Source organism: Catharus ustulatus, chromosome 5 (genome assembly GCF_009819885.2).
Source record: "Catharus ustulatus isolate bCatUst1 chromosome 5, bCatUst1.pri.v2, whole genome shotgun sequence".
Lineage (NCBI taxonomy): Eukaryota > Metazoa > Chordata > Aves > Passeriformes > Turdidae > Catharus > Catharus ustulatus.
In genome coordinates, this window is record NC_046225.1 from 71,077,282 (window position 1) to 71,096,777 (window position 19,496).

Consider the following 19,496-nt stretch of genomic DNA (forward strand, 5'->3'; position numbering starts at 1 on the left):
AGCACCCCACTGCACCCCATGGATCTCCAGCTCAGCATCCAGGGTTGGGTACTGCAGTGCTGGTGTTCAATTCCCACTGGGAGCATCTTCAGGCCTCATCAAACCTGTAGTGCACTGTAAATCAGAATTATTGTGGAAAGGCAATGCTGGAGGAGCTGGGGGTCTGCCTCACAGGCGAGTTACAGTGCTCACAGGGCTTCATAACCCTCTTTTCCCTGAGGACTTAAAACCCCTGCCTTTCTCATCATAGGAAAATACCTTAAATCCTGGAAAAAGACCTAATTGCAATATTGTTTTGAGGCAGGATTTCTCTCTGCCCTTCGGGATGAGACTGCACAAACAAGGAGAAAGGTTTCTCTGGTCTTCCAAGAAAGCCCTGGAGCTTCCCCTGGGAATGGAGCTGACCTCCTTCTGCCCTTGTTCCTGTGAACAGCGTGTTATTTCCAGCAGCAGCAAGGAGTTTTGGAGCAAGAAAATTGGAATTTTCCTGTACTGGTGGTAGGTGCACTTGGGAGGGGGTTTGAAGCCCCTCAGGGCAGGGCAGAGAGCCCAGAGCAGGGCTCTGTGTCCTCAGTGAGAGGGCAGGGCCAGGCACAGGTCACTGCCTCTTCCCTGGGTGCACTAAGAACTCACCTTTGCTCTCTTTCACTTGTCTTATCCACAAAACAAAGCAAATCATCATCCATGGTGTGTAAAACAGCAAAGCAGAGACTGAGGAGGCACCAAGTTGCTGCTGTCCCCTCTGGCTGAGGGGGTTGGTTGCCATGCAGGAATCTGTGGGAAGCAGAGCTCAGGCTCCCCCACCCCACAGCCGTCACCTTCACACCCACCCCAAAGATCAAAACTGCCACATTCAGCACCAAAACCTTCCAAACACTGAGTGGATCTCAGCCCTTAGGGGCAGTTTTCCCATCTGACCTAATTCCAGAGGAAGATTTTTGCTCTGGATTCCTGCTGCCAGCCACGGCCTGGAGCGCGGCCTGGTCACCACAGCCTGACCTTGTGGGAAGCGTCCCTGGGGTGCCACATGCTCTCCCACTTGCCAAATTCCTCAGCAGATGAGGTTGCTTCCAGATTTCAGCACTTACTGGCAAGCTTCAAGTGGTTTGTCCAGAAAGACTCAGAGTGATTAAAGATCTCTGGGAGCTGTGTTGTGGCCACTGCTTGGTTACTGGCCTACACAAGCATAGCAACACAGAACCAGTGACCTGGGAAAACAAACCTTTCTGCTCCCTGTCTTCTAATATTTAGCTTTGCTTTTCAGATGAAAGAAGAACTAATTTCTATTCGTATCCATTCTCATTGCCCAAATTAGGATTTTTTAAAATCATTTACTGAGAAAAACAAGCCTTTTATTATGATGTATTGGACTTGAACATGGCTTGCATTCCAACTCCTGAACAAATAGAAGCTGATTCACTGTTACCAACACACTGAAAACATCTGTTATCTCTGTTTTAGAGGTACCAAATCTGCACCAGCAAGTGGGTGTGAACCACAGGATTATTTGTGTTGGAAGGAACCTTAAAATGTCACTCCAACCCTTTACCATGGGCAGGGACACCTTGCACTAGACCAGGTTGTTCAGAGCCCCATCCAGCCTGGCCTTGAGCATTTTCAGGGGCAGCCACAGCTTCTCTGGACAGTCTGGACCAGTGTCTCACCACCTTCACAGGGACTTTCTCCCTTACATTTAATGTAGATCTCTTTTAGTTTTAGAACTGTGCCCTCTTATGCCATCTCTATTTGCCCATGTAAAACATAATTCTCCCTTATTTATATCCCCTGTTAAGTACTGGAAGGCTGCTATAAGGTCTCCCCAAAGCTCTACAGACTAACTCAGCCTGTCTCATAGGACACAAAAGCACATCTTTACAAGGATAGAACCCACAGCTTATGTCCTGCTTGCCAAGGCACGTGGGACCAGATGAAGATCACTGCTTCCTACTTGTGGCTAACTCCAAGTTCTCCTAATTACAATTTTCCAAAATCCTCTTGCCCAGCTTTCACATCTTCATGCACTCACCAGCCCATCCCTGGAGTGCCCATTCAGTGAAGCTTATATCCTTTAGTTTTCCAGACAGATTGATCATTATTATTAATAGACATAAAGAAAGGGAGAAAATTTGGAAGTTACTTTTTCTTCTCTCATTCCTCCCATGTTTTCACAGCATTGGGATATCCTGGCACCCTGAAGTGCAGCAGACAGCTAAGAGAAGGGATGGTTCCCTTCTTCCAGCCTTTCAATCACTATCTCCTCTCTACAAAATCACATCTACTGCTCACTCTTTGGGGTTCTTTATGCCAAAAAGTGACTCTCATTTGTCTGTTGCAAATAATCACAAAGCAGCAAGAGCCGCACCCATTACAGCATCCTTTTTCCACACTGTGTTTGCGGGTGAGCAGCTCACACTTCCTCAAAAAGTACTTTTTGTACAGTGAGAGCAATGAGCGCAAGGAGGAAAACAAGACACTTTAAAAGAAAAGATCTAGATGCATAGAGGTTCAGGGGATGTGAAAAGAAAGTAAAAGTGTTCTAACCACATGAAGCAGGACTTGTTTCTAGCAGTTTTCTACACACCCACGAATTCTAAGCAAACTGAAATTCCTTTCTCAGAAAGAGCAGTTTAGATCCCCAAACCAACCTGCTCACACCAGGGATTAAGAGCAATTGCTACCTCATCTGCTTCTCCTTCACAGTATAAAATAACCCATTTATGTGTCAAAATAAGTTCCTTTCTCCAGCCTTGGAGATATGGCCTCTCATCTCAGGTCATGTTTCTCCCGTATAATTTTTGTCCATGAACAGGGACAGCCACTACTTCCTTTTTCTATCTAAGATAGTGTGTTTGAGACTTTCCTACAGTGCCAATTCTTTCAGCACAATCAGAATCAGGTTTTGGATCCTGGTCTATGCCAATATTTTAAAGGCAACTCAACATTGAAAGAAAGGGAAAGTTAGAAGACCCTGCCATAGCCTGAGCCCATTTTCTAAATGGCTCTAGCTAAAGAATCACCATTGTTACTGGGAGCAGCACTGACTAACCACCTAACTTGAATGAGAGTTATTTAGATCAAACTGGTTTGAGCACCAAGGGATGCCACATCTCCAGATAGGAAAGGCAGCACTCTTCACTGCAGGACTGTGAACACATCTTGGGGATCCCTCAACAAACAGGCTGTACCAATACAGATGTAACCTGGAAGTAAAAGCATTTTTGTACATTTGTTCTTTCCCATCTGTTTGCTGAACTGTACCCAACTGAGTCTCTCATGATTCTTTGCTGAATGACATTTTTGACAACTACAAAGCAGGTGCTAAGACTGGAGTAAGACACAAGGAAATATTTTACAGAGATTTCTGAAGTGAAACTGGACACCTGCTGAGTTAATGCATTTGTTAAGCTTCAGTGCAATTGGCAGGACATGTGACACAGTTCTAAGGGGCTGAGGCAGAACAGAGTCAATCAAGAGACTCCACAGAGGCTCTTTCACAACCCTAAATCAACATCTCCCACTGTCTGATCTGATCCCTTCAGTGCAGCCCCACTGAAGTGGCCCTCCTCTGCTCTGGCACTCCCACTGGTGCAGAGAAGAATCAGACACTGAGATGTGTTAGAGAACTTGCCTAGATGGCAGTGAGCAAACTCCAGAGAACTTTAATTACATGTGTGCAGTACATCCTGATTAAAATAGAAGATACAGATGAGTCTGATTTCTGAGGAGTGGCAAACAGCCCTGGGCCACATGATTTTAACATCATTAGAGTCAAAAGTGAACTCCCCTTGGTAAGACAACCACACAACAGGGCATTCAGAATATTTCTTTGCAATTTCTTTTATTAAATATCCTCTGAGACAGAATATTTAAGCAAAAATAGTTTACAATCTCTGTTTTGGTAATTCTTACAGGAGTCTTTCGCATAGTCATTCCTATAGCAGCTCATGTTGGCATTTAAGGAATAAATCCTTAGCAAAAGCTGAGTCTCTCACTGTGTGAGATCTGTTCTACCCAAAGAAGTTAAAAGAGCATTGGAAAATGCCTACAGAAACTGTGAAAACTCTGAATTCCACTCTTCAGCTAAAAGAAATTTAACAACTGTGTCACAGACACATTCTTCTTAATAAATGAACAGGAAAATGCATCCTCTGAAGTTTATACAAGTTCATGTCAGTGCACCCAAGTGCAGCAAAAACAGAGAAAATGCCTCGAGCACAGATGCTCCAATGCAGTGTGGAGGTTCAGCACAGCAGTGCCCAGCTACACCTGCCAGTTTGGAATGCTATTTCCAGTACTGGAAATTTGTCATGTTAATGACCACATGGAAACTGGCACTGCCCACCCTGATGGGATTCTGCCCCACTAAAGTCATGAACAGATTAAACAGCATAAACAGATTCTGCTTCCACTTCTGCCTGCCAGAATTGCCTGAGACCCAGACCAACTCCTGCATTTTATTCTTTTCTATGTAAACAACTTCATTTTTTACATTGATGAACAGTAAATAAGTGTTTCTTTGGATCAAAAGACAGCTCCTATAGTCATTAAACAGGTAAGGCTCATTGGGTATCCAGATAAAGGAACCTGTTGGCACAGGGAAGATGTCTGGAGGCACAGCACATGCCCTCACTGTGCAGCTGTAGGGCACATGCAGCTCTCAGATGAACATTTCAATCAGATCCTTCAGTTACCACCAAAACACTATGTCAGGGGCTGCTTGAGGTCAAACAAGCCAGTCCCTCCTTTGACAACTTTTCCAACCACCAGGCAGGCTGAGGGGGATCGCAGCTCATCGTGGGCACCTGCAACAGAATTCAAACAAAATCCTATCAGGAGGTTCCCAAAGGTTTCTCCAAGGTCAGTGCTGGAAAGAAAACATTTTGGTTTATGTGCAAGAAGCCATCTGGTTCAGCACCCCCAGGTTCAGAAAGGTTCTGCCACCTGCTGTTCACACTGAATTGGGATTTCTGGGAGTTCAGAGTCCAGAACTCTTCCTACCCCTCCTGCAACAACTATTATCTCATCCCCATCTTTGGTCCAAGCAAATAATCAGGCCACACATTACTAAAATCTCCTGATTCCACATGGAAAGACAAAACAGTCTGAATTCCAAGAGAACACATATTTGACCTTCCAGTTAACACATCCTGGTGTCTATACAGATGACTAAAAAATACATGTGAGGCAAAACCAGAAAGATTCCCTTGTCATTGCTGCCTTTTTTCCTTTGTTAGCATGAATCCTTTTGATGTGTAGTTTAAATCCTTCTGGCTAGATATGAAGAGAACTTTTCACTGGAGAGACATTCCATGAATTCCTCTGATTTTGTGGTTACTCACTGTAGCGAAATAGTGTCACAGAAATTTGGAAGCACTCCAGATGACATGTCTGGCTGGGATTGTTTTGCCTCCACTGTTTTTGTAAGCATTCAGGCTGTTTTTCATTCATCCTAACTACAGCAAGCTAAAAGTTTATCACTAGAGCAGTAGGAAATTGGAAATAAAATTGTTGAACTGCTGCTAAGATTGGTTATCTTTATTCCACTGAGCAAAACGTACTCAACTTTCTGTTATGCAAAGGGTGGGGGCATGAGCATATACAGCACTGTGTATGGCATGTGCTCACTGCTCTCAGCCACAGCTGGATAATTAAATAGCTGCTCCTAAATGTGCGTCAGCTGAAGGAAAAAAAGCCCCTTTGTTAGACGGTTAAACAGGACAGTAGTGCTGCCCTGTTTGCTCATGTGATGTTAACAAAGAGTCATTCAGTGAGCAGACAGCCCTGGGGATCTCACTGCTCCCTGCACAAGGAGCCCTGCTCACCCCAGCTGGGCACATCCTCACAAACCTCCTCCTTTCCTTCCTGCTGCTCAGGGCATCAGCCCCAGGCACCCTCAGTGTCTCTTGAACTGTACAGTCAAGTTATCAGTTGCATTAAAGCAAATTAGATCCAGGCTGCTGCAATCCCCATTATGGCTTTGATTTCCAGCGTGGTGAAATCATTAACTCCCTCTGCTTGTAATCAGTGCAGTTCCTGCCAAGCCACCCTGCCCTTCTGTCAGCATGCACTGAATGTCTTTATTCATAATATTATCCATACATTACATTTCACTTGGCAAAAACCTCCCCTGATTTCATTTCTAAGTCAGTATGCAATACAATATAAATCCAGAGAGTGAAACTGAGCAAGAAACATCCTCTTCTCTTTAATTTCACCCTGGATTTACAATTTTCCTTCACGATTTTCAGATTAATTATGTCAATTGTAACCAATGCTATTAATTAAAACCCAATCTTTCTTCTTAAGAAAGGTATAGAACAGCATTAGCAGAAAGGAATTCAGTGACGGAAGTATTTCTGATGTCAGTGCAAGGCAGTTTAAGAAAAGCTGAAGAGATCATGTTGAGAGCTCTCCCCATTTGTAACTGGAAGAACACAGCACAGCAACATCTGCAAAGCAAGCATCTGACTGGCAAGTGACAGAAACCAGGTCTATTTGCTAAAAGGAGATGTAATTAGTATCAAAAGGCTGAGATCACAGAAACTGTCAAATAACACAAAGCACAAAGGTTTTTTTTTTAAAGAAGGCCTTAAATGTAGATGGCTAGTGCTGCTCCAAATGTCCTAAATGATCCACACAGCCATGTGATCTCTATACCTTCTAGAGAGGCAACCAGAGGGCAGCAGGATACTCTTGGGAACCTCAAATGGCAGCAGAAACCTACCATTAGACAAATGAGTCTGACTCTGTCTGTGTTTGAGGGGAAAAAAGCACACACAGATAAAGTGCTAAGTCAAAGTAACAGCCAGGAGGTCTGTTCTCAAAATAGAATGCTGGATTGCAAGGCTGGAAAAGATATAGAAGTTGTAACATAGGCACAAAAATAAAGCAGAGAAGATAATTTTAATAGTAGAGACAGAAAAAGGCAGATTTAGTGGTCTGTTATAAAGCTTAGCTGCAACAAATCTTAACAGCCTTAAGGTTTGTTGTAAAATTGCCCATCTAATTCTTACAGAAAGTAGTCACAGACCCCACAAATTACATGTGGGAGCTGGCTTTATTTAAGCTGACAGAATTTTACTAAAAACATCTGGAACATTTTCCTAGGCAAGGGCTTAATTAAAATTTCTGCCTCTGGCATTTTTTCTAATGCAATTATGCATTACTCAAAATACTAGAAAGTTACAACAAAAACCAAGCATATGTGAAATGCTGCAGCAAGAGATCTCAAAGTAAACCATTTACCCATCATTGTTGCTTCCTTCAAGAATTTGTAGCTGGTTTCAAATGTCATCTGTTGCAGAGGGGAGGAGTTGGACTGAATTCCAATTCGGTTCAGTGGTTTATAAATTCCTTCAAAACACATGTAATCTGCCACAAGTGAAAGGTGTCGAGGGTCTACCACAATTCCTTAAAACACAAGACAAACCAATCATCAGAGCATTCAAGGGCTAAGTCTGTGAGGCTTTTTAAACAAATCAGGTCTAAAACAAACCCCTTGAATCCAACCAGCTTGGAGAACCTCTCTATTACATTCTTCTGGCAGTGTCTCTCTGGCTTAACTGCTCCCCTCAAATATCCAAGAGAGGCAGACCTCATTCTAATAAAAACAGTATCTCTCCAAATTGAAATGAAAAGAATGGGAAACTGCAATGTAAGGCAGCAGAGTTTGTCTGCATAAAAATCAGCAAATGTCTGCACCATCCTTGTTTCCACAGAAGGGGACCACACATCCATCAGCTGGGAGGGACAGAGCTCTTGCCCCTCACCTGGTGGCCTGGATTAGCTGGGCCCCAGAGTCAGAAAGGTTCTGATATCCTCTGTGCATGACATCAGGCATTCACAGAAAACCCAGTTTAGGCTAAAAAACAAAAATGCACTTATTCCTAAACAACACTTATGGACTCAGTGTAATGGGGGTCATTAACAGCTCTGTCAGCATTTACTGAGCAGTTTTTGAACAACTTGAAGGTCAGACCATTCTGGGCTGCCAGCTGGCAATTCTGTTTGATCTAACTGCTTGCTAAATTCCCACTGTATTAATCCTCCCTGTTTTCAATAGTTTATTTCATAGCAAGACTCCACTCCAGTGAGTGAGTGCCTATGAAGTCATGCAGCTTCCCCAGGCTCTCTGAATCATCTATCTGAGAGAAGAACATTCAGACAGTGCAGTGCAGCTATTTTAGGAAAGATAAAAAAAAACTCAGGAGCCTAGATTCCCATCATTAAAAAGGCAAAGTGAAGCAACATTGATCCTATTCTCAGGGCCACTGTACAAGTCTAACAGTTGGCTTCCTCAGAGATTAATAATTAATTGTTCTGAAACTTGAAGCTTGCAAAAAATATACCAGAATGGAAGAACTCTGTGAAGGGGGAATAAATTCAACCTCACCTATTTTCTACTGATTAAAAGAAACCTAATAATTAACTAACAAGGTCTTCACAGAAGACTCTAAAATCCTTAAAACAATGAAAACCTGCAACCTAAAAATAGGCACATAAATGAAAAGATCATGCAAAACTGTAACTGAAAGCATGTGGCTGAATTTTCCTATCTTAATGGTATTAAAGACTATAAAAATACAAAGAAATCCTACCATATACAGCAAATACATCTTTTATTTCCTTTATAATCGCCCTCAGGGCTGATTCAATTCCATAATTCTTAGCCATGGCATGGATATCATTGCAATAAAGTCTATTCAGGTCCAAAATCTGAAAGCAGAAAAACAGAGATACAAGTCAGGACAATAGCTGGTCTGTATTTATAAATACCTTAAGCTAAGATAAATTTTTTTTCCCTCCATTTTTCATGAGCTCAAGCAGCACCAACAGTAACAGAACAGCTAGGCAGCAGCTCAGAGTCACACAAAGACAAAAATGATTCTGAGGATTTGTGTTAAGCAGCATTAAATACATGACTAGGAGCATTGGAGTTAAAATTCACCACAGGAGAAAATAAACTGAAATCACAAAAAGCAAGCTAGAAAAATACACTAGCAAAACATGTTACAGTCTTCCAAACAACACAATGCAATGCCCAGTGTGTCTCAGACAGCCAGAACTTTCAGCAAAAGAGAAGATGCAGCTTAAAACAATCCTGTATTTGGAGAGCTATGGGCTAGACAGGATAACAGAACTATTCATCTCCAAGCTCTGCAATTCATTGAGATGGAAGAAGTCCCTCAAGTAACATTTAGCGAGACATGAGAGAGAAGAATGGTGTGAAATCATCTGTCATTAGGCCCTGGCTGCTGCACAAACACTGATTTGCAAGCTGCCCTTGAGAAACGGCTCTGCTGAGCTCTGAACACATCTGGGGATAAAAAGAGGAGGAAGACAGTTCAAGAGCTGAAAAGGCTGCACATCACCCCTGAGAAATTGAAATGACATCCATCATCCACCGTCTCCCCCAGAACACAAAAGATCATTGAAATCTGGGATTAGAAATAGATTACACACATCAGAGTATCTGAAGAGCTCTGCCAGGTTTATCCCTTCTGTCTGGAGAACAAATTCCTTCTCTCCCTCCTTGTTGGTGCTTTCGTTCAGCAGGCAGCGTGTGATGCCCTTCACCTCGTGGATCACCGTGCTGCGCGCCAGGGACGCCAGCAGGGAGGAGAGGTCAAAGTACACCTTGGTCAGTGGCAATGCCAAGGAAACCTAAAAAAATAAAAAACAACACAGTGTAAGGAGGCTTGAACACCAAGCTCAATAACCAGTACGCTTCTTTTCAGGCAAAAAGCAGACAAGTGGAATTATCCTCATTGTGTGTTAAGGGACATAAATGTCGGACTGGAATTAGAGCTGAATGATGATAATGTGAACTCCCCATCCCAGCATGGCTTTTAATGTCTCTGAATTTAGGAGGACTGCTTTTTTAGGATGACTTTTTTTTTTTGAGTGGGACAGGAATATGTTTGTTGAGGTTTTTATTTGTTTTTAAGATAGTTACATATTTTTTCAACAGTCCAGCCATCACTTTTATTCATCAAGGGCTACAGAGCAGACTAAAAGACTAAATCACATACTAAAAGATTAAAACACAATAAACCTGTCAAAGAACTGCTTCTAGAAAAAGTTACATGAGGTGTTCTGAAAATGAAAAATTACTAAAAATGACATTAAAAAATACATTTGTAGTGCCACTTTCTGTATTCATATGGTATTGTTGAGACAAAACAGCAGCACTGCACTGAAAAGATCCATTTTTTATGGGAGCTACATGCAACCACTGAGCAGTCACCCACAGATGTTCCACCTTACCTCACACCAGAGCTCACTTTTGGTGTCAAATGTGTAATCCTGTATGGATGGGTGGCTCTCCACAACAGCGCTCACTCGCACCTCTGCTGACTGAAGCAATCGATCTTTCCCTTTTTTAGGCTGAGACACAAAGGGAAGATGCTGAGAATCTTCACCCTCTGCTGTGTTCTGATCCTCTTCAGCACCAGGAGTTCCCCCTTCTTTTTCAGATTCAGCCTCTTCATCTTCCAGGTTCTCATTTGCATTTTCTTCCCCGTTCTCTTCTTCACTCTCATAATCAACCTGCAAAGAAATAACATTGTGTTTATCTGAGCCAGAACCTGTACAGAGACACAGCACACCATGAACAGCTTAATTGTGGAATGTTCTCCACTGCTGAATTGCAAGGATCTTGCCCCTACAGCACAAATAAAATGCAATTTTGTTGTAAAGAAAATAATACAACAGATTCAGTTTAGTCTTTATTTCTTTATAATCTCACCATTATTTCTCAGCACAGTCCAGGATGCTACAGGATGTTGAGACTGTAGCAGAATTTAGTTTGCTCTCCCTGAGAAAGTCCAATTTCTTTCCATAATCCAACTCTAATGGTGGGATTCCCTCAGAATTTTCAGTTATCCCACCCTCTTGCTAAAATTACAGCACTCCATCTTTTGAGATCTAATTATGAAGTACTGAACATAGAGAAACATGCAGGGAGACTATTTTTTAAGAACCACAGTAATGTTTCAAAAACAATTCATGGCATGAAATCAGCAGATGGTAAAGTTAAGGTTAACTTCACCACAGACAGCCTAATTGCCAGACACATCCACCCAAATGCTTACAGAACAAAGCTTCAGAAAAGGGATAAATGAAAACTCTTCAGCCCAAAGCTGACACTTTCCTGTCTTCTCAAGTGAGGTTTGGTTCTTTTCAGCATTTTGTTTCAGTGGAACTTTTTCTTCCCAAGTCAAATACAGAAAAAATAGGGAATTACAGAGCAGGGCTCAGCACCTATAAAGTCATTACCTCTTCTTCCTGGTTTTTCCTCCGTTTTCTTTCTGTAGCATCACCATCCCCTTCATCAGCTTCTGCATCAACAATGTTCTCTTCTTCCTCTGCTACAGCTTCCAGACCATTCAGTGTCTAAAAATTGATGACAGATGGATAATCAGGCTGACTGCTAGGAAGTATCAATAGCATCAAAAGGCTTCAGCCAAACATCTGGAATTTAACAATCTCTTGTTCAATGTTCTACCTTTACAAATTAATTTCTGTATGTCCACTACTATAAAGAAATGAACTCACATTCCTGTAACTTCACATTTAATAAAAAGAATGTCTGCAAGATGGATAAGCTCTGCTTTGACAGTCCATGATGGGAGAGGAGTGGCAGAAGAAGCATGCAAAAGCATTTCAATGAACAAAGGACCTTCCCCAAAGTTTTGACAACCACTGCTCCAACAGGAGCAACTCTGGGAGCAAGCAGAGTGATATGCTTTTGTCTCAAAGAAGCTAAAATTAACAGGCATTTAATACACAAAAACTTTAATTTCCTTGTTAATTTTATGAGAATGTAAAGACAGTTTATGTATGAAGTATTTAAGTAGTAACTTAGTATTCACACTTTTGTGTACACTGCAACATGCTACACTTTTCCAACTCTGATTCTCAACAACAGTGAAAGGAAGTGAGGTGTTTCTCAGGGGATTTTTTTTACCTTGTCTTGGTCATCATCTAAATCCTTCCGAGTTGTCTTCCGAGTGCTGACTTCATTAAAAGATGCCATCTTTGCAGTCTTCTTTTTAATTGCTTCCAGAAGAATTTTAAAGAACCTGACAGAAGAAGCAACTCAGAATGTCAAAGCTCAGCAGTGCCACAGAAAATCTGAAGTTGTGAAAAAATTTATTTATTTTGGTTAACAAGCCAGTCAATTCATAGCAGGACATTATTCCCTGCAGGATGCAAAAGCACTTCTAGGATAATGCAAATAATTTTTCTCAGCTGTTTCTCATTCATTTAGGAATCAAAAGGTTGGTATGAGCTCTGTTACTGTCACAGATGTAGCTATTATACACTCATCTGGACATAAAACCTGCACATCAAATTGACCTTCAGAAGAGATGGTTCATTACTGGACTTGAATAATAAAATTGCCAATTTTATTCAAGACACAAAAGCAACTGTGTAAATTTTTTCTGTGTATCTGCTGGAATTGCTGCTCTAAAAGCCACACCAGCTGTAATCAACCACATTCAAAGCCAATAAAACAAAAGAAGAGCAAATATTAAAGTATCTGAAAGCAAACTCACCTTGTTTCCATGAAGTGCAAGATCTGCCTGGGCTTCACACACTTCTCCTCTTGGTAATATTCATGGGGCAAGAAATGGAATTTGATTTTGTAGAGGCGATGCTTGTTCAGCTTGTCCTTCACATGCAGGGATTCCTCAATGTCCACTTTCTGCACGACCTACAGAACATTCCCAAGCAGAAGTGTTGTTACTCCTTTGATGCAGACACTTCATTTATTTCCTGCAGTTCCAGTGCTTTCCACAGGAAACCAGAATTACACAAGGCTAACTGGCAAACTTTTCTGGAGGCTTTGCTCCTGGGCAAAAGGACTGTACCCTACTGCACTTTTTGGCTTAAACTCTTCCCAACAACTAACTCAAACAATACTGGAAGAAGAAGAACAGCCTCACCTCTCACCAACTCCTTCACAAGAGATTACCCTTCCTCAGGGGACCATCAGCTTCCTTTTACTGACCATGCTCATGGAGCAGGACACTATTCCAGCACACAGCTAAGCCTTAACCTGATTCTTGCTGCTTTCAACTCACAGGAGTAAAACAGAAGAGGGGAGGGCATGTAGGAGAGCAGAAGGCTGCACTCCCAGGAAGAGAGGGAACACTGAACACATCCCAGTGTAATGAATCTCCACAGAGACATGTTTTACTTTTATTGAGCTCAGCCATTTGTGTGAGATTAAGAAGGGGTGGGGGACAGATAGAAAGGTCTCTATCTGAGCTGTGTCAATCTCAGATTAGCCTGTCTCAAAGACAAAACAGAATCCCTCCAATTCTACAGGAAAATGTGCTTGAGAAAAAGCCACAGACTGTGGCACAGCAAACTACTGATGAGCTCAGATGAGAGCTTGTTTTGCTGACTCTCAAAGGATGCACTGAAAAGGAGGCTCACCTCAGCTAAGCACACTCTTGTGAGCTGTTTCTTAAGCTGTTTCACCTTCTTGAGAGCTTTCTTGGTGTTGAACACAGGAACACTCATCATTGGTGTTTTAATGCTTGCACTGGCCACCATCAGTATTTCCCGCAATCTTTAAACAAAGAATAATCATTCAAATTAAGCCATAAAAGCACCATGCAAATCAAGTAATTATCTAGGTAATTTCATTAGGCAGAATGCAGCAACTGGCAGCTCCACCAAAACCATGTGCACCAAGAGCTGTGGTTACACTGCACTGCTCCTTTTCTCTGTTCTGATTCTGTGCCCACCAGGCACAGCACAACAGCTGCCCCAGTGCCTCAAATGGATTATTCCCCCAGTTATGAGATGATAATAAATTGTTCCAAGAACTAAAGGACTAATGAGGTCTGTTTCCTACAGATGCATGATGGATGCTTCCTTGTATATTCTTCCTTCCCATTTCTCTGAAGCAACACAATCTCCTCCCACCTAAGGCATCCCACACTCTCACATGAGGTGAGGTCAGGACCCACATTATTCCAAATAAACTGAGGATTTGCTGTATATCAGATTGGAGAAAAGGGCTTTCACAAATATTTATCTGGAAAATGAACCAAAATAACTGAAAAATTGTGTAACATTAAAATAGTTCTGAACAGGCAAAATCTACAAGTACTGAAGGACTGTTCACCCTCAATATTCACACATGCCTGCTAGTGTACCTAGAACAATTATATACCTAAAATAAAGGGCCCATTGAGGACACAGCTTTCTCACCTTGGAATACCCAATGTGACATTCATTTCACCTCTGCCAGCAAAGTGAAAGGTGTTCAGAGTCATCTGTGTTGAAGGCTCCCCAATACTCTGAGCAGCAAGAAGCCCCACAGCTTCTCCTGGGTCACAAAGAGAACGCTGCCACTTTACATACAACAGATCCTTTAATCTGGAGACAGGAAATGAAAGGTTTAGCTCAACATACAAAATTTAAAACTCCAAAAAGAATGAATTATTCCTCAGTTCAATAGTGACATCTTTGAGACAACTTCTCCTGGTAGCTTACAGATAAATACACTCCAGAAACGTAAAATTGTCTATCCCCATGTGATCAGACAAACACAGCCCATTAACACAGAACTGGAGCCTTGGCCAAAATGTATTTTATTTCTGCTGCCAATTCCCAGAATGTCAAGAGAATTCATTTACTCCCACTGGTACTTCCTAACTGCCTTGCTAACTCCAAGGTGCATCAACAGCATACTTTGCTTTTCAAGATTACCATAAAATATTATTTTATATGTATAGGGACAACAATACATTGCTGATGTTCCAGAGAGGCTTTGCTAAAGCACTCAGCAGCATGGAAAATTCAGGCTTGGAAGGAACAGTTAAGCAGAGCCTCTCCATTGCACACTAAGCATGTTTGCCTTTGAAGAACCATTCTGAAACCCCCTGCTTAGTTTCACAAAGACCAAAACAGAAAAAAAGATGTTTCAGTTTTAGCAAACTCACTCCAAAAAGGTATTCTGGGTTTTGGCTCAGTGCAAAGAAGACACTCAGAGGTTTTTACCTATCAGAAGAAAGTGCTGGGCACGTGTAACTGCGGCTGTTTTCAGATTCCCATTTATTGATATAACCTTCCACTCCATTCTCAAATGTTTCTGAAACAGATGCAAAATAAATATCTGGACGCCAAACCCCAAGGCTGGGGTCAGGACACTTATTTGTCTTCTTCAGATACTTCCTTTGTTTCTTCTCATCAAGTTCATACCACATCTTCAACAACTGAAAATAAGAGGAGGTTTTTAAGCTGGGTGGTTTATCCACAGCAGGACCATAAACAATAAAGCAGCAGTGAAGGAGGGAAAGATGACCTGTGCAGAATTTAAGGGTGTACACAACAGAACAGCTCAGCTACAAATATGGTGTTCTCCTTTTTCTGATATTTAATACTTTTGAAGCCAAATGATTTCAAGATTCTTTACATACCTAAAAATACTCAACTTATGTATCCATAGTAACTACTCCAGAAATCAGTGAAACATGGCCTCAAAAATGATTTTAACTGGGAGTGAACACCCTCAGTACACTTAAACCTTTGCTTGTAGCTGACTCTCACCTCACCTGTCCAAAGCTGGCATGAAAAAGGAGCTTATTATCAAAAAATGCAAGAGTAACACAAATTCAGCATGGCTCAATAAATGAAACTCTGATTTGGAAAAACAGCTTTTGCAGACAAGCTCAAGGAGTCATCTCTCACACTTTCAACCTGGAATTCCATGCTAACTGTCCATCAGGATACATTCCTTGTGACAGTAAGGCTGTGAAGCAGGACCTTTCTGCATTTGGTGTCCATACACACCATGTTTATTAGAAGCCATGTCCTAGAGACATGTCCTAGAGATGGACAAGAGGCTTAAGCAAGAGTCTTTTGGAAAAACTAGGGAGGGCTGGCTCAGCCCTCTGATCTTTGGTATTCAAACAGGCTCTCATCCAGCTAGCAGACAGCTGTCCATGCAAGGGAGACTTACTTTGTATACATGAGAAAAACCAAATAACTCACCAATGAACAAAAACAACCTCCCCAAACCATTCACAAACATGACCTGCTTTCTAACCTCTTCTAGCCTCTTCCCTAGCACTAGGGGCCACAGACTTTAATAATCTCTGCTTATCACCCACCTAGTTGACATGATTCCTTTAAAAGGCAACTTTAGACTGTGAAACATTCTGGGATACACAGAGCTATTTAAAACAGATACTGAGTTCTGGAACTTCTTTTGAAAGGTTTGGTCAGTTCAACTGCTTCTGTGTTACCTGTAAAGTAGCAGGATCTCTTCCATTCTTTATTTCACCTCCTGGAAGTTGTGCTTTCAAACTTGCCAGTTTCTTTTGGGAAAACAACAGGAAGCCTCCTTCTCTTTGCACAGACTTTTGGTGTCTGGCTCGCCACTTCTTGATGGCTTTGAACTGCTGGTTAGCTTGGTGGGACTCCATCCTTGCTAAAGCTTCATCCAGATGGTTTGTCTTCTGGATTACCTGTAAGAAAGTAATTTGTGTGATTGTTCTTCTCCCTGTCCTCACTGTACCAGAAAAGGCAAAGCAAACTGAAAAGGTAATCTGTCACTGCTGTAAAACAGATCTGGTTTTCAACCCAACTGAGACAAAACTCCTTATAACTTTATGTTATTATCACCACTCAATAATAATAAGCAGTGGTGATACTGGTAAAAGGAAGTTAATCAAACTTGACAGACTGAAAAGTGAAATCATCTTTGTCAAATTCAAGTGCAGAGTTAGAACAGACAGTGCTTGGTGCTCTGCTGAAATTGAGACTGCTGAAATCACACTGCAGACTTCAGATTGCTTCCATATTTTGAATACAATGGCAAATAAAATTGTACATTAGTCTGAATGTAACTGAGACAAGTGTTGCCACTGCATCCCTGACAGATATGCCAGATGTTAACCATGTGTTTCAGCCTCCCCTTCACCCCTCATAAATAATTAAGATTTAGGTGTTCTACCTCATAGTTTTCTGCAATGAAAGGAAACTGCTCAGGTTGTAGGAACTGAGTTTTAGGGATATCAAGCCCATCTTCTCCATACAGAAACTGCACCACGCTGCCATCACTGTCTCGTACAGTCAGGTCATACTGAACTACCAGTCCTTCCAAATGTTTGATGATACACCTACCCACAGGGAAAAAATGGGGGAAAAAAAGAGAGATGAAAAATGCTGTTAAGAGGCTACAAAGCAACAAGAATGATACAACTCCAACACAAAACCCACTGCATTCATCAACATCTTAAGTGTACTTAAGGGCTGATCAGGAATTCTGGAAGCCAAAATCCTATAGACACAACACTCATGTGAAAGGCTTAATTTGCAAAGCTTTCAGCATGTTGCTCCCTCCAGCTTCCTTGGACTGATCTGACTTAAAATGAAACAGTAAATTACTCTCCATTTCTGCTGTCATGCTTCAAGAGTTTTCTGAAAGAAAGGAACATCCCTCCTTTAGAGCTTGTCACTACCCTCTCAAACAATTAAAAATTTCCATTTTCTTCTATATACACTAGAGGTGTTACTTGAGTAAAGACAAGAGCCACTCTATGTGGCCAAGAAAAAATAGAATTGCCTGAAACTTATCTATATTTGTACCAGAAAAAAAGATTTCTGCAAAAGGAGAAGCTGCTGCTGTTACGTGCCAGAGGTAAATTTGAAATGACAATATTCCAGTGTATCTAGATCTCTAGAAAATTGTACTTAGAACAAACATTCAGACTATTTTGTAAAAATCAAATACAGTGAAGTTAATCTAAGCAATACAGGCACTTAAAAGTCTACAGAATGTTCTCAGAAAAAAGAGAAAAATCAAGCAACCAACAAAAGGAGCTTTTAAAGGCTCCAACTCTAAACTAGGCTCTTACCTTTGCAGGTACCCAGAACGGCTGGTTTTGACAGCTGTATCCACAAGACCTTCCCTGCCAGCCATGCAGTGAAAGAAGAATTCCTAAACACAAGCACAATACCATCAGCATTCTGCTGAAAAGTGCATCAAATCTGGCAATTTATATTCTTCCTCAAAAGCTTCCTCAAAAGGGTGAAAAAAATCCATTTATCTGTAATTGCAGATACTTCCTATTAAAATACCAAGACTTAAATAAACTTCAGTATCAACACAAGCAGTCTTAAACTTACAGAAGGTCTGATCCCAGTGAGAAATCTGCCAGTCACAAATCCTCCTGAGCTAGGGGAAAAATCATAAGGCTGGAAACATGGCAGTGATTTGCCAGATGCCATCAGTGGGGGTCTTCGGCCTTCCAGCTCAATCTGGCCCAGCAAACAAGAAATCTAAATGTGGACAGGAAAAAAGGAAACATCACTTTTTCATCCAACTTTTGTTCACATAAGCTTAGTAATTTTTCTTGAAAAATACAGCAAAAAAAGTCAAATGTTCAGTAAATGCTCTGTAGCTCAATGTGGACTTGTTCATGAAATGTTCTAGGTACTGAGGGGCAGAAAAGGCATGGAGATCTCACCTGGTTTTTTAAAGTTATTCCAGTACCCTGACTCATCCTCAACATTACCTCAATATCCCATTCTGTATACTTATTTTAACACAGATGTGAAACTAAAAATACTGTAAATATTTTTTATGTCCCTACATTACCCTCACCACCACTCAGCAGTGTACTAAAAACAGAACAAAAACCTCAACCCAAAATGCTCTCTCTTTTGAGTTGTGGTCATTCTCTCCATTTTAGATGGGATTTTTATAGTGTCTGTGTTGCAAATGGAAAAATGAAAATGCATCCTTGCCACTTCTACCAAAATCAAAAATTATGTTGCTCCTGTTCAGAAGGAGGAGAGGGTCAATCTCCAACAGAGGCCAGAAGTTTTTTCTCCTGCTGTAGGTTTGTTTGTATAAACTGCAGCATTCCTTCTCAAAAACAGATCTGCTATTTCAATATATACTGAGGATTCAAAAATAGGTTATAATAAACAGTGACTCTCTTCCATCACCCTCTGAGGTCTTTATTACATTCTTCTAGCATTTTTCCATTCCAAAGCCCAGAATGCAAACCTTGCTCTGGTATCACATACCCCCACAACAGCTTCCCAACAGCACATGTAGGTGCTGAGCATACTCTGGCTGTCATTACCTGCATTGTGTTTACAGTGGATCCTTTGGCTCCTGACTGTACCATCAACTGCAAATTGTTCTCTGGAAAGCTCCTGTGGAGACCCAGGGGCATGCAAACCTACAGAGTTGTGGAGGAGTGAAAGGAACAAAACCAAACGTTATTAATAAAATAATAAACACAAGAAATTCCTGTGGAAGGCTTTAACCAAGTGAAACAATGAGGAATCACAAACATTCCTATTTATAATTTCAAAAGCATGTTGAATAGCAAGCCATCTCCTCACTCAGGGAGAACAAGGCTGAGGAGGAGAGGCAGAATGTGGAGCCTCATGCTGGGGACAGATGGAGAGCTGCAGCCTCCACAAGAGTCAGCCACTGCACATCCACATTAATGAAC

At 41.4% G+C, this 19,496-nt stretch overlaps 1 protein-coding gene across 1 annotated transcript in view; it reads right to left on the bottom strand.

Moving 5' to 3' along the window:
* Positions 1 to 3,833: 3,833 nt before the first annotated feature.
* The window catches only part of POLR1A (RNA polymerase I subunit A), a 29,637-nt gene continuing 13,974 nt past the window's right edge, over positions 3,834 to 19,496 (bottom strand). The window contains exons 19-34 of the mRNA XM_033060902.2: positions 19,119 to 19,217; positions 18,154 to 18,306; positions 17,883 to 17,965; positions 16,979 to 17,144; positions 16,269 to 16,490; positions 15,022 to 15,236; positions 14,230 to 14,397; positions 13,447 to 13,582; positions 12,561 to 12,718; positions 11,969 to 12,083; positions 11,278 to 11,394; positions 10,267 to 10,548; positions 9,463 to 9,663; positions 8,598 to 8,715; positions 7,246 to 7,410; positions 3,834 to 4,802 (exon numbers count right to left, since the gene is read on the bottom strand). Coding sequence (XP_032916793.1) covers positions 4,702 to 4,802; positions 7,246 to 7,410; positions 8,598 to 8,715; positions 9,463 to 9,663; positions 10,267 to 10,548; positions 11,278 to 11,394; positions 11,969 to 12,083; positions 12,561 to 12,718; positions 13,447 to 13,582; positions 14,230 to 14,397; positions 15,022 to 15,236; positions 16,269 to 16,490; positions 16,979 to 17,144; positions 17,883 to 17,965; positions 18,154 to 18,306; positions 19,119 to 19,217 — 2,499 coding nt within the window. The 3' untranslated portion in view covers positions 3,834 to 4,701. The remainder of the gene's footprint in view (positions 4,803 to 7,245; positions 7,411 to 8,597; positions 8,716 to 9,462; positions 9,664 to 10,266; positions 10,549 to 11,277; positions 11,395 to 11,968; positions 12,084 to 12,560; positions 12,719 to 13,446; positions 13,583 to 14,229; positions 14,398 to 15,021; positions 15,237 to 16,268; positions 16,491 to 16,978; positions 17,145 to 17,882; positions 17,966 to 18,153; positions 18,307 to 19,118; positions 19,218 to 19,496) is intronic.